The 12,500-nt window shown below is 47.8% G+C and overlaps 2 protein-coding genes across 2 annotated transcripts in view; one reads left to right on the forward strand and one right to left on the reverse strand.

The window, feature by feature from the left end:
* Positions 1-9,255, forward strand: part of atp2a1 (ATPase sarcoplasmic/endoplasmic reticulum Ca2+ transporting 1) — a gene marked incomplete at both ends in the record, with an annotated part of 23,837 nt that extends 14,582 nt beyond the window's left edge. The window contains 11 exons of the mRNA XM_084461097.1: positions 1-51; positions 2,375-2,593; positions 2,945-3,056; positions 3,788-4,011; positions 4,643-4,863; positions 5,573-5,775; positions 6,850-6,935; positions 7,095-7,228; positions 7,974-8,091; positions 8,889-9,006; positions 9,218-9,255. The exon at positions 1-51 is cut by the window's left edge and continues 75 nt beyond it. Of these exons, the coding sequence (XP_084317223.1) occupies positions 1-51; positions 2,375-2,593; positions 2,945-3,056; positions 3,788-4,011; positions 4,643-4,863; positions 5,573-5,775; positions 6,850-6,935; positions 7,095-7,228; positions 7,974-8,091; positions 8,889-9,006; positions 9,218-9,255 (1,524 nt within the window). The remainder of the gene's footprint in view (positions 52-2,374; positions 2,594-2,944; positions 3,057-3,787; positions 4,012-4,642; positions 4,864-5,572; positions 5,776-6,849; positions 6,936-7,094; positions 7,229-7,973; positions 8,092-8,888; positions 9,007-9,217) is intronic.
* Positions 9,256-9,886: 631 nt separating this feature from the next.
* Positions 9,887-12,500, reverse strand: part of rabep2 (rabaptin, RAB GTPase binding effector protein 2) — a 7,798-nt gene continuing 5,184 nt past the window's right edge. Inside the window, exons 9-11 of the mRNA XM_084461102.1 lie at positions 11,831-11,985; positions 11,158-11,274; positions 9,887-10,589 (exon numbers count right to left, since the gene is read on the reverse strand). Coding sequence (XP_084317228.1) covers positions 10,491-10,589; positions 11,158-11,274; positions 11,831-11,985 — 371 coding nt within the window. The 3' untranslated portion in view covers positions 9,887-10,490. The remainder of the gene's footprint in view (positions 10,590-11,157; positions 11,275-11,830; positions 11,986-12,500) is intronic.

Here is a 12,500-nt window from a genome sequence, read left to right on the forward strand (position 1 = left end):
TCGCCGGCCAAGGCGTCCAAGGCCCCCGTCGGTAACAAGATGTTCGTCAAGGTGACACCGTCTATCTAAACCAGGCGTTCCCAAACTGTGAGGCGGGGCCTCCCCTGGGGGGCCCCAAAGAAATTCAGGGGAGGCGTTGAGGGATGGTTAGAAAAAAAAAGAAGGAAAAACATGTTTTTTATTTAAGAATTTTCTATGGTTTTTATGAATGAAACGTGATTTTAAAGGTCTTTTTTTTTTTTTTTTTTTATGGACAAATTTGGGGGGTTGGGGGGGGGGGCGCGGGTGTGTCACTGTTTTTAGAGGGGAGGTCCACATTGATGGAGTTTGGGAACCCATGATCTAAACAATGTATAAAGATAATGTTCAAATATGATATCCAAATATAATGCTCAATATACATCACCAGGGGGATACTAGTGCGCAGGCGTATGACGTGTTTAGACAATGCTCCTCTCCGCGCTTTAATAAATTATAATTTAATTGCACTCTTACGCACTCGCAGGCGAGTAGTGACTTGTTCTCTCCCTCTGCTCCTCCCTCACTTCCTCTCTCCCTCTCTCTCCTCCTCCCTTACTCCCTCTCTTCCTCTTCTCCCCCTCTCTCTCCCTCTCTTCCTCTCTCTCCTCCTCCCTTACTCCCTCTCTTCCTCTTCTCCCCCTCTCTCTCCCTCTCTTCCTCTCTCTCCTCCTCCCTTACTCCCTCTCTTCCTCTTCTCCCCCTCTCTCTCCCTCTCTTCCTCTCTCACTCTCTTCCTCTCTCTCTCCCTCTCTTCCTCCCTCTCTTCCTCTTCTCCCCCTCTCTCTCCCTCTCTTCCTCTCTCTCCTCCTCCCTTACTCCCTCTTCCTCTTCTCCCCCTCTCTCTCCCTCTCTTCCTCTCTCCCTCTCTTCCTCTCTCTCCTCCTCCCTTACTCCCTCTCTTCCTCTTCTCCCCCTCTCTCTCCCTCTCTTCCTCTCTCCCTCTCTCTCCTCCTCCCTTACTCCCTCTCTTCCTCTTCTCCCCCTCTCTCTCCCTCTCTTCCTCCCTCTCTTCCTCTTCTCCCCCTCTCTCTCCCTCTCTTCCTCCCTCTCTTCCTCTTCTCCCCCTCTCTCTCCCTCTCTTCCTCTTCTCCCCCTCTCTCTCCCTCTCTTCCTCTCTCCCTCTCTTCCTCTCTCTCTCCCTCTCTTCCTCCCTCTCTTCCTCTTCTCCCCCTCTCTCTCCCTCTCTTCCTCTCTCTCCTCCTCCCTTACTCCCTCTTCCTCTTCTCCCCCTCTCTCTCCCTCTCTTCCTCTCTCCCTCTCTTCCTCTCTCTCCTCCTCCCTTACTCCCTCTCTTCCTCTTCTCCCCCTCTCTCTCCCTCTCTTCCTCTCTCCCTCTCTCTCCTCCTCCCTTACTCCCTCTCTTCCTCTTCTCCCCCTCTCTCTCCCTCTCTTCCTCTCTCCCTCTCTCTCCTCCTCCCTTACTCCCTCTCTTCCTCTTCTCCCCCTCTCTCTCCCTCTCTTCCTCTCTCCCTCTCTCTCCTCCTCCCTTACTCCCTCTCTTCCTCTTCTCCCCCTCTCTCTCCCTCTCTTCCTCTTCTCCCCCTCTCTCTCCCTCTCTTCCTCTCTCCCTCTCTTCCTCTCTCTCCTCCTCCCTTACTCCCTCTTCCTCTTCTCCCCCTCTCTCTCCCTCACTTCCTCTCTCCCTCTCTCTCCTCCTCCCTTACTCCCTCTCTTCCTCTTCTCCCCCTCTCTCTCCCTCTCTTCCTCTCTCCCTCTCTCTCTCCCTCTCTCTCTCTCTCTCTTCCTCCCTCTCTTCCTCTTCTCCCCCTCTCTCTCCCTCTCTTCCTCTCTTCCTCTCTCTCTCCCTCTCTTCCTCCCTCTCTTCCTCTTCTCCCCCTCTCTCTCCCTCTCTTTCTCTCTCTCCTCCTCCCTTACTCCCTCTCTTCCTCTTCTCCCCCTCTCTCTCCCTCTCTTCCTCCCTCTCGTCCTCTTCTCCCCCTCTCTCTCCCTCTCTTCCTCCCTCTCTTCCTCTTCTCCCCCTCTCTCTCCCTCTCTTCCTCCCTCTCTTCCTCTTCTCCCCCTCTCTCTCCCTCTCTTCCTCCCTCTCTTCCTCTTCTCCCCCTCTCTCTCCCTCTCCCCCTCTCTCCCCCTCTCTCTCCCCCTGTCTCTCCCTCTCTTCCTCTTCTCCCCCTCTCTCTCTCTCTCTTCCTCCCTCTCTTCCTCTTCTCCCCCTCTCTCTCCCTCTCTTCCTCTTCTCCCCCTCTCTCTCCCTCTCTTCCTCCCTCTCTTCCTCTTCTCCCCCTCTCTCCCTCCCTCTCTTCCTCTTCTCCCCCTCTCTCTCCCTCTCTCTCTCTTCTCCCCCTCTCTCTCCCTCTCCCCCTCTTCTCCCCCTCTCTCTCTCTTCCCCCCCCAGGGCGCTCCCGAGGGCGTGATCGACCGTTGTGCTTACGTGCGTGTGGGAACCACGCGCGTCCCCCTAACCGCGCCCATCAAGGACCGCATCCTGACCGTGATTAAGGAGTGGGGCACGGGGCGCGACACCCTGCGCTGCCTGGCTCTGGCCACTAGGGACACCCCGCTGAAGAAGGAAGAGATGAACCTGGAGGACGCCACCAAGTTTGTTAACTACGAGGTGAGGTATCGAAATATAACATCCAGGTTGTCAAAAACTAACATTGTCCTTTAATTATTGGATGATTTGCGAAGCACTTTGTGACCTCTTATCTGTGTAAGGTGCTATAAACATAAAATGTACTTATTTAATTACTCACGTTGACAGATAAAATAAATAAAAACAAGGACAAAGAAAGGAAGGGGTGCAGTGCAAATGGACAGAGCTCAAAGTTTTTGGCCTATAAGCTGGATATTGAAACCTTCAGCTAACCTAATAGAACCAGTGCTGGCTTGTCACCCACCACTACACTGCTCATTGTTACCAGGACCAGAGCACTGACCCTCCTGTACGCTGTCCTCTCCTCCCCAGACTGACCTGACGTTCGTGGGCTGCGTAGGCATGCTGGACCCCCCTCGTAAGGAGGTCATGGGCTCCATCGAACTGTGCAGGGCTGCTGGCATCCGCGTCATCATGATCACCGGTCAGTCAACAATATTATTGCACTTCTCCGCCATTTTGTCTTCACTTCTCCACTCTGTCTTCCTGTTTTCACTTCTCCACTATTTTGTCTTCACTTCTCCACTCTGTCTTCCTGTTTTCTCCACCACTGTTTTCACTTCTCCACCATTTTGTTTTCACGTCTCCACTTCCTGTTTTCACTTGTTTTCCCTCTTTTCATCAATCTCACTTTTTTTCTCGGTCTCTTTTAGAGCAAATTTACAAATAATAAATGATCAGTCAGCTGTCATTGACCTGAATCAGTCACTCTATGCGCTTTTCAAGTGCATTATAAGATGCTACTGTAAACTGTCCCTTACTAAAAAAGTATGCTTAAAGTTCATTTATTTATATTAAGTAAACTTCAAGTATATTTTCCAAGTATACAGTATACCAATTTATTTTTTAAAAAGAAGTATACTAATAGTAGTACATTTGAGTAAACTTCTATTTGGTAAAGGGTATCACAGATTATGACAGCTGTGTCCTGTCTTGTGAGGATTTAATGGTTTAAACCAAAAAGTAGCACTTAAAAAGTATCACCTTGGTTAAAGGTTGAAGTTATAGCTAAAGCTTGAACGCTTGCAAGCATGCGTTTGATTGTAATCTATCATGCCACACTAATATGATTTGATAGTTTACTGTACAGTATGTCATCTATCATACTTCACCAATTGCATAGAAGTGATAAGATCCTATCTCCGTCGCCACCAGGTGACAACAAGGGGACAGCTGTGGCAATTTGCCGTCGTATCGGCATCTTCACAGAGGACGAGGACGTGACCGGCCGCGCCTTTACGGGCCGTGAGTTCGACGATCTGCCCCCACACGAGCAGAGAAACGCCGTCCGCAAGGCCTGCTGCTACGCTCGCGTGGAGCCGTCCCACAAGTCTAAGATCGTGGAGTTCCTGCAAAGCTTTGACGAGATTACGGCCATGGTGAGAAGATATGTTGACTTCCTTCCTTGGGCGGCACGGTGGCTCAGTGGTTAGCACGAGTCGCCTCACAGCGAGAAGGTCCTGGGTTCGAATCCCGGTCGTTCCAGGTCCTTTCTGTGTGGAGTTTGCATGTTCTCCCCCTTGCCTGCGTGGGTTCCCTCCGGGTACTCTGGCTTCCCCCACCATCATAAAGACATGCAACGTGTGAATGAATGTTGGTGGTGGTCGGAGGGGCCGTAGGCGCTGATTGGCAGCCACGCTTCTGTCAGTCTGCCCCAGGGCAGCTGTGGCTACAGATGTATCTTACCACCACCGGTATGACTGTGTCTGAATGAATACTGGACTCTGTAAAGCGCTCTGGGTATCAAGAAGGGCGCTATATAAATCCAACTTGATTGACTTGACTTGACTTAGCAGGGGGAGATGCACATTACCACACACAGCTAGATACACCACACTGTGCAAAGTACTGAAAGTACTTAAGTACTTTCACCGGGATGCAAACAGGGTAAACTTGTAATGCACATACAATAATTCTGTGTCGTCCCATCTATTTGGAACAAAGTGTTGGCTGTTATGCATTTGATTTAACTTTTAAAATGGTGCCCACCACTACCTCTTTGCCCCCTAGACCGGCGACGGAGTGAACGACGCCCCCGCCCTGAAGAAGGCGGAGATCGGCATCGCCATGGGCTCTGGCACCGCCGTTGCCAAGTCGGCCTCCGAGATGGTCCTCGCCGACGACAACTTCTCGTCCATCGTGGCGGCCGTGGAGGAGGGGAGGGCCATCTACAACAACATGAAACAGTTCATCAGATACCTCATCTCTTCCAACGTGGGCGAGGTGGTCTGGTGAGGAGGAGGGAGAGAGGGAGGAGGGAGGGAGGGAGAGGAGGAGGGAGAGAAGGAGAGGAGGGAAAGAGGGAAGAGAGGAGGAGGGAGAGAAGGAGAGGCCGTGAAGGAGGGGAGGGCCATCTACAACAACATGAAACAGTTCATCCGTTACCTCATCTTCTCCAACGTGGGCGAGGTGGTCTGGTGAGGAGGAGGGAGAGAGGGAGGAGGGAGGGAGGGAGAGGAGGAGGGAGAGAAGGAGAGGAGGGAAAGAGGGAAGAGAGGAGGAGGGAGAGAAGGAGAGGAGGGAAGGAGGGGAGGGCCATCTACAACAACATGAAACAGTTCATCCGATACCTCATCTCGTCCAACGTGGGCGAGGTGGTCTGGTGAGGAGGAGGGAGAGAGGGAGGAGGGAGGGAGGGAGAGGAGGAGGGAGAGAAGGAGAGGAGGGAAGGAGGGAAGAGAGGAGGAGGGAGAGAAGGAGAGGCCGCGGAATGTCACCTTGAGGGCTATATGACCCCACTGCAAGATTAAGATAAGAGTCGTGACTAGGACACGAAATGGGCTGACTGGTGATAGTAACGACTCATCGCAGAGGCAGTGTGACAATATTGCGACCAAGACACGACCACCACCAAGATATAGACTAAAGACGACCGACACGTTAGCGTTGTGACCTCATCACAACAAGTCTCGTGATACAACCATCCCCTTCCTCTCTCAGTATCTTCCTGACCGCTGCCTTGGGACTGCCGGAGGCTCTGATCCCCGTCCAGCTGCTGTGGGTCAACCTGGTGACGGACGGTCTGCCCGCCACCGCCCTGGGCTTCAACCCCCCCGACCTGGACATCATGGGGAAGGCGCCCCGCTCCCCCAAGGAGCCCCTCATCTCCGGCTGGCTCTTCTTCAGATACCTCGCCATCGGAGGTACGGTGGCCAGCAGGGGGCGCATGCTCTCCTTTTACAACCCACTATTACCCTCTTTGAATTTTTCTCGTTCTTCTCTCAATCTGCCCCTTCTGTTCCAGTGTTGCATTCAGAGGGGCACGAAGTATCAAAATGTTTCGCAACATGTACAGTGGGCTCCAAAATTACTGGCACCCTTGATTGGCAATGCACAAACAATACATCAAAAATAATATAGAAAAACGGAATATACCAACATGTTTGAAATATTGTACTTTATTAGTGTTTCAATGGGAACCAACCAAAATCATTGGTTCCCATTGAAAATTAAATATTATTAAAATTATTAAATATTATTAAATAACAAATAAATGTCAACAATGATGCACTACCAGTATTTTTTTGACATTAAGTATTAGTACCCAAATATCACTATATGCTGACGACATGTATCATACGCGGAGGGTGGCGCTCTCCGAGTGCTCTTCTAGTTGAATAGGCGATTATGGTGCGTTCGTTTATAACTGGGAGGTGGGAAATTGCGACTTGCTACTAGGAATGATTAAATAAAACACTGCATGAACTCGCACTTCCTCGTCGCAAATTCGGATATGTTTCTCAGCCCCCAGTTGCTCGAATGCACTAGATATAACTAGGTAACTGTGATATAATGGTATATAGATATAACTAGGTAACTGTGATATAATGGTATATAGATATAACTAGGGAACTGTGATATAATGGTATATAGATATAACTAGGTAACTGTGATATAATGGTATATAGCTCGAATGCACACAGGTCGGAGGTAGGTATTTTGCCACTTGCGACTTGCCACCTCCGACCACAAACGAACGCACCATTAGTTACGGAGCACGGGAACTCTGTAAGCTTACGATATCGGGATGGTTCACTAGCCTAGGGTTAGGGTTAGGGTTAGGGTTAGGGTTAGGGTTAGGGTTCACTAGCCTATCCCTGGCCTTTACGAACCATAACCCTGAACCCAGTTCTACAGTCCCGAACCTCCCACCTTACTATGGCTTTGTCCAACTCTTCAGAACCAAAGGTTGTGAGTTTGAACCCTTTTGCTCCCAGGCTATGTCGGCGCTGCAACAGTGGCTGCGGCCGGCTGGTGGTTCCTCTACTGTGACGAAGGTCCCATGGTGTCCTTCTACCAGCTGGTGAGGACTGTCACTACTCTACCGCATGCATGCGTCCTCCCTCCCTCCCCATTGGATCCCGCGGCGAGATTGGGGTGAATTGGGCGGCGCGATTTTTCTGTGGCGCGCCTGGTGTGAACGCAGTATTACTACATTTCTGTCTGACTTTTCTTTTCTTAGTCCCACTTCATGCAGTGCAGTGAAGATAATGAGGACTTTGCAGGTGTCAACTGCCACGTGTTTGAGGCCGCGCCCCCAATGACCATGGCCTTGTCTGTGCTGGTGACCATTGAGATGTGCAACGCCCTCAACAGGTGAGATTACAACTACAACCCAACAATTATGGTAACAGTCCTGGGCTGAGTTTCCCAGAGGCATCGTAGCGCTACGTTCATGGTAGCGCTATGATGAACGCCATAGCTTGCGATGAACGTAGCGCTACGATGCCTCTGGGAAACTCAGCCCATAGGTTTTGAGTAGAGGTTTAGTGATTAAAAATAATAAAATATGAGACGGACATTCCTGCAAATTAGAACATGACAAGTTCAGTATTTACCGTATACACAGGGTTTTACAATTTTTCATCACTCTTTTGTTTAATAGTATAACCCGTCTAAATCATTCACAACATAACATTAAAACTATCACCTGAGTTCGAGAATGTTAATTAGTAGTGTACTGTTAGTTTAACCTGATTCCTAATATTAGTAATGTATTGTTACTGTAGTTTAAACTCAGAGGTATCGGAAGTTCCTTTGCCATTCAAACACAACAAGGTCAAGGTCAAGGTCAAAGGTCCTTGACCTCGACCAACATGCTCCCTCATCACTCTTCATGTAATCTCAGCTCCCCACACGCTTCACACGCCTTGTTCCTGCACCCATGTACCGTATACTCTCCCAAACACACACACACACACACACACACACACACGCGCGCATGTTCAGCGTGTCACAAACAACACAAACGTTCGGCAAAAAACATTAACTTATCCCTTCACCTCCCCGGTGGCCCCTCCCTCCCTCCCTCCCTCCCTCCCTTCCTTCCCGCCCCCCCCAGCTTGTCAGAGAACCAGTCCCTGGTCCGCATGCCCCCATGGAGCAACATCTGGTTGGTGGGCGCTATGAGCCTCTCCATGTCCCTCCACTTCATGATCATCTATGTCGACCCCCTACCCGTGAGTCCACACCTCCCTCCCGCTCCTTCAAACACCTCTCAATCTCCAAAGGATACCATGAAATACTCATTTTTTGTTTATTTTAGAAATTTGATATATTCATTTTTAGCTTGTTTTTTTTTATTTATTTCTCTCTCACTCAAACCTGTGGGTAAGACAGGAGCTTAATACGAAGCGGGATCAGAACATTTTAAAGTCGCACTGAAACGGACGTTTGCGATCATCTAACTTGCGTAGTTTGACGTATTTCCGACGCAAACGAGCTATGAGGGCGGGACATGTGTTTAGAGGAATTTTATTGGATCATTGACAAGTGGACGGGTTTTTAAGAACTTTAGACAGATTCGATAGAAGGATAGCGTTGATTGACGGGTGGATGTCGTGAGATTATTGGACTAAAATCTAAGGTACCTGTTGTCGTCATTGCACGTGACCTACCGTTTTCCAGGAAGTAAGAAATTACATACTTTGATATAAGATTACAACAAAAGTAGAATTTTGTAATGTTTTTGGTCATACATCGTTGAATAGGTGAACACTATGACCAATTATGTGAACCAAAATGGGACAGAATGCTTTTTTCATTTCAGTGCGACTTTAATATGCCTGTATAGTATTGTATTAGAACACAGCAATTTCCTAAATTAAACATTTAACTTCTGAAATACCTTGATTGGTTAGCTGGCTAACTTGTTCTGTTGAGGCACCACTATTTTCCCTCAAGGTGAACAACAAAGTCAGTGAGTAGGAAGTTTGTTTTTTAACAGACCTAAACAAGAGTATGTCCTTTGCTTTAGGTCATCTTCAAGCTCACACATTTGAATGTGGAGCAATGGATGGTGGTGCTCAAGCTCTCCTTCCCCGTCATCCTCATCGACGAGGTTCTCAAGTTTGTGGCTCGCACATACCTGGAGGGTAAGCACGCACAAAGGCACCCGGGCACGCAAAACAAACGTAGACCAACCAATGTTGAGAAATTGATCTCTGACATTGATATGCAATCAGTATGTGATCCCAATATTGGTATCAATATTTGGTGCTTGGTTGTTGCATAGTGCTTATTCGAATCTTAAGTGACCTCATGACCTCGGCTTTCAAATGACGGTCGTGTTTTTCCCCCCTGCAGAGAAAGATGAGAATCTAGTGGCCAAGAAGTGGGACTGAGAGATCGAGTGGAGAGTAAAAAGAGAGAAGAGGTCAAAGGTGGTGGAAGAGGTCAAAGGTGGTGGAGTTCTCCGCCGAACAAGAGCACAGTCGGAGAGGAGAAAAAGCAGATGAACATCGAGAAAGAGACATAAGCCGTCAGAAAATAGAAAAAAATAATAAAAAATATATATATAATAAATAAAAATGTGGTTCTTCCTGTGTATGTATTGAAATTAAGTTAAGTAAATGGTATGGACAGTATATTCAAACTATGACTATTCTTAAAAAAATAAAGATATGTATTAAAGAGAATATGACGGTGTATCAACTTTTTGCATTGTGCTTTGATTACTAATTGATATTGCGTTCATGCTTCAAATAATTAATGACAATCATACCATCTACAACGTAGATGAATGTTCGCGCGCGCGCGCGCACACGCACGCACACACACACACACACACACACACACACACACACACACACACACACACACACACACACACTAATAATCCTTGAGAACAATGCTCTGCAGTACTCGATACACAGCTACAGAAAACAGCCACAGGCCATGTTTATATTTAGGTATATACTGTATTCATATACTGTAAGGCATAATATATTATTAAACACAAGAAAAAATGCCAAATACAAATTTACATTCCTTCATACAGTAGATAAATCTATCTTAATCCATAATTGCTGAAATATAAATCCATAAGATAAGGGGAATCGGAATGATATCAAGTCAGAAGTTGGAGTTGCTGGCAATGGAAAAACAAGTGTTGCCGAAGGGACAGACAATAATAGTGCATTTTGATTAGTGACATGGAAGGTTACACTGTTAGAAGTGTATCTTATATTGGCCTTCTTGACTGCAAAATATTCCTCAAAGATACACAAGTCTGAGTATGGAGTATGAATGTTGTGCATCCATTAGATTTGTGCTTCTGACAGGAAACGATGTAGATGTGTGGCGGTTTCATACAAATAGTTCAGTTTTCTCACAGTCCTTTTCAAGAACTTTGGGATTTAAGTATTAAAAACTCCCTCAGTTTGGATTATAAAAACTCCCAAGTCTCAATGAAAGTAGTGACAGTAATAACAGTGGTGGGGGAAAACAAATCAATGCTCAGTCATTTCGTCTTCCCCGATAGTAACTACTACTGCATAGCCAGGCCTAGCTCTTCATCGGTCATCCTTGGAACTTTTTTTGTCCGTTTGTTTTTAATCCATAGTGCTGCTCTGGCGGATCATGTAGCATCAGTAGACAGAGGGCCATCGTCATCCTCGCCCAAGATCTCCCGGACTTGATCCAGAGTTTCCGCCTGACGAATTAACTCTAACTTCACCTGCAAGAGGGTGAGAAAGAGATACACTTCGGTTCAAATAAAATCGGTATTTTTTACTCGTTATGAAAATAGGATAACTCACACAAACCAAAATGTGTGTGCATAATTCTATTTTACAGTACAGTATATCAACTAACTATACACCAGCAACTAACAATAACTATACACTGTCAACTAACTACACACTATCAACTAACAATACTAACTAGGTATGCAATGGATCACAAAACTCATTCGGATTGTATCATTTTGAGTAACAGATCGGATCATTTTTCAGATTAGCAAAAAAATAAACAAAAAGGTTTGGGTTTTGTTCGATTTGGGCTGTATCGATTTCTGTGAATGGGAGGCGTTTCACCGGCCATTTATAGGCATTTATGGGCGTTAAGAGGGTGGGACAAAACACCCTTGCGCGTACCTTTTGGAACTTGCGGATGTCCGCAACCTTATGTACGCAAATCTTGAGCGAGGTTTTATAAATGAGGCCCCCTGGTCTGTATACCAGTGATGCTCAAGCGTTTTGTCGTTTCTCTCTACATGTGGAGCAGATAGGGGGGGCAGTGGGTACCTGCAGAGACTGTGAGAGCTGGACAAAGTCCATCTGGACAGCCTGGCTGGTGTCCACCTGGGTACGGAGGCTGATGACCTGGCTACGCAGCTCCAGACACTGCTGCTGTAGGGCTGACTGAGGGAGGGAGGGAGGGAGGGAGGGAGGGAGGGAGGGAGGGAGGGAAGGAGGGAGGGAGGAAGGGAGGGAGGGAGGGAGGGAGGGAGGGAGGGAGGGAGGGAGGGAAGGAGGGAGGGAGGGAGGGAGGGAGGGAGGGAGGGAAGGAAGGAAGGAAGGAGGGAGGGAGGGAGGGAGGGAGGGAGGGAGGGAGGGAAGGAAGGAAGGAAGGAGGGAGGAAGGGAGGGAGGGAGGGAGGGAAGGAAGGAAGGAAGGAAGGAAGGAAGGAAGGAAGGAAGGAAGGAAGGAAGGAAGGAAGGAAGGAAGGAAGGAAGGAAGGAAGGAAGGAGGGAGGGAGGGAGGGAGGGAGGGTAGGTATTTATTGATTTATTCTGAGTGTAAACAAAATAAATACAGTATTTTGTAAATTTGGTTCTCATTCTCATTTCCGAGATCCAAACGACCCTCATTCCTGATGGGTTCGGATCCCTCATTCCTGATGGGTTCGGATCCCTCATTCCTGATGGGTTCGGATCTCTGAGGTTCTACCGTATTTTCAATGTTTAGGTTAGTCTACCTTGTCACTGCTGAGGGTCTTGCTGTCTCCATGCAGGTGGGAGAGCGCCACCCGGAGGCCCTGCAGTTCAGTGCAGCTGGTCTGCAGCTCGGTGTGCAGCCGCTCCTTCTGGCCCTGGATGCGCTCCGTCTCCGTCTTCAGGCTGGACAGCTGCACTGGGAGGTTCAGACCAGAGAGGCAGGGTGGATGAGTCAGCAGGCAAATGTGCCAAAATACACCCAAAAAATGAAATCGTGTTTTTCACTTTCCAAGTAATAATTAAAAAAAATTAAAATAAATAAATAAAAATAAATAAATTGGGGGGGCTTTTCAGCTTCTTTTTTTTTTTTTTTTAATGGGACAGGACAGTTGAGAGAGACAGGAAACGTGGGAGAGAGAGAGAGGGGAGGACATGCGGCACAGGACCCGAGCCGGGACTCAAACCCGGGTCCGCCGCGCGAAGGACTAGCCTTCATATGGGCCGCGCCTTACCCGGTTAGCTACCGGGGCGCCCCCACTTTCCAAGTCATTACACAATCTTGTAATTTTGAGATTTTAATTCAGAAAAAAGGGAGCTATGTCAGCTATATTTTTTAGCAAGCTTTCAAGAACACTTTCCAAATTCTATGCAAGACTGTACATACTAAGGGACTTTTAATAGCACATAGATTAATCCAAGTGTAAAAATAAA

The sequence above is a fragment of the Borostomias antarcticus genome (assembly GCF_949987555.1).
Source record: "Borostomias antarcticus genome assembly, chromosome: 35".
Classification (NCBI taxonomy): Eukaryota; Metazoa; Chordata; class Actinopteri; order Stomiiformes; family Stomiidae; genus Borostomias; species Borostomias antarcticus.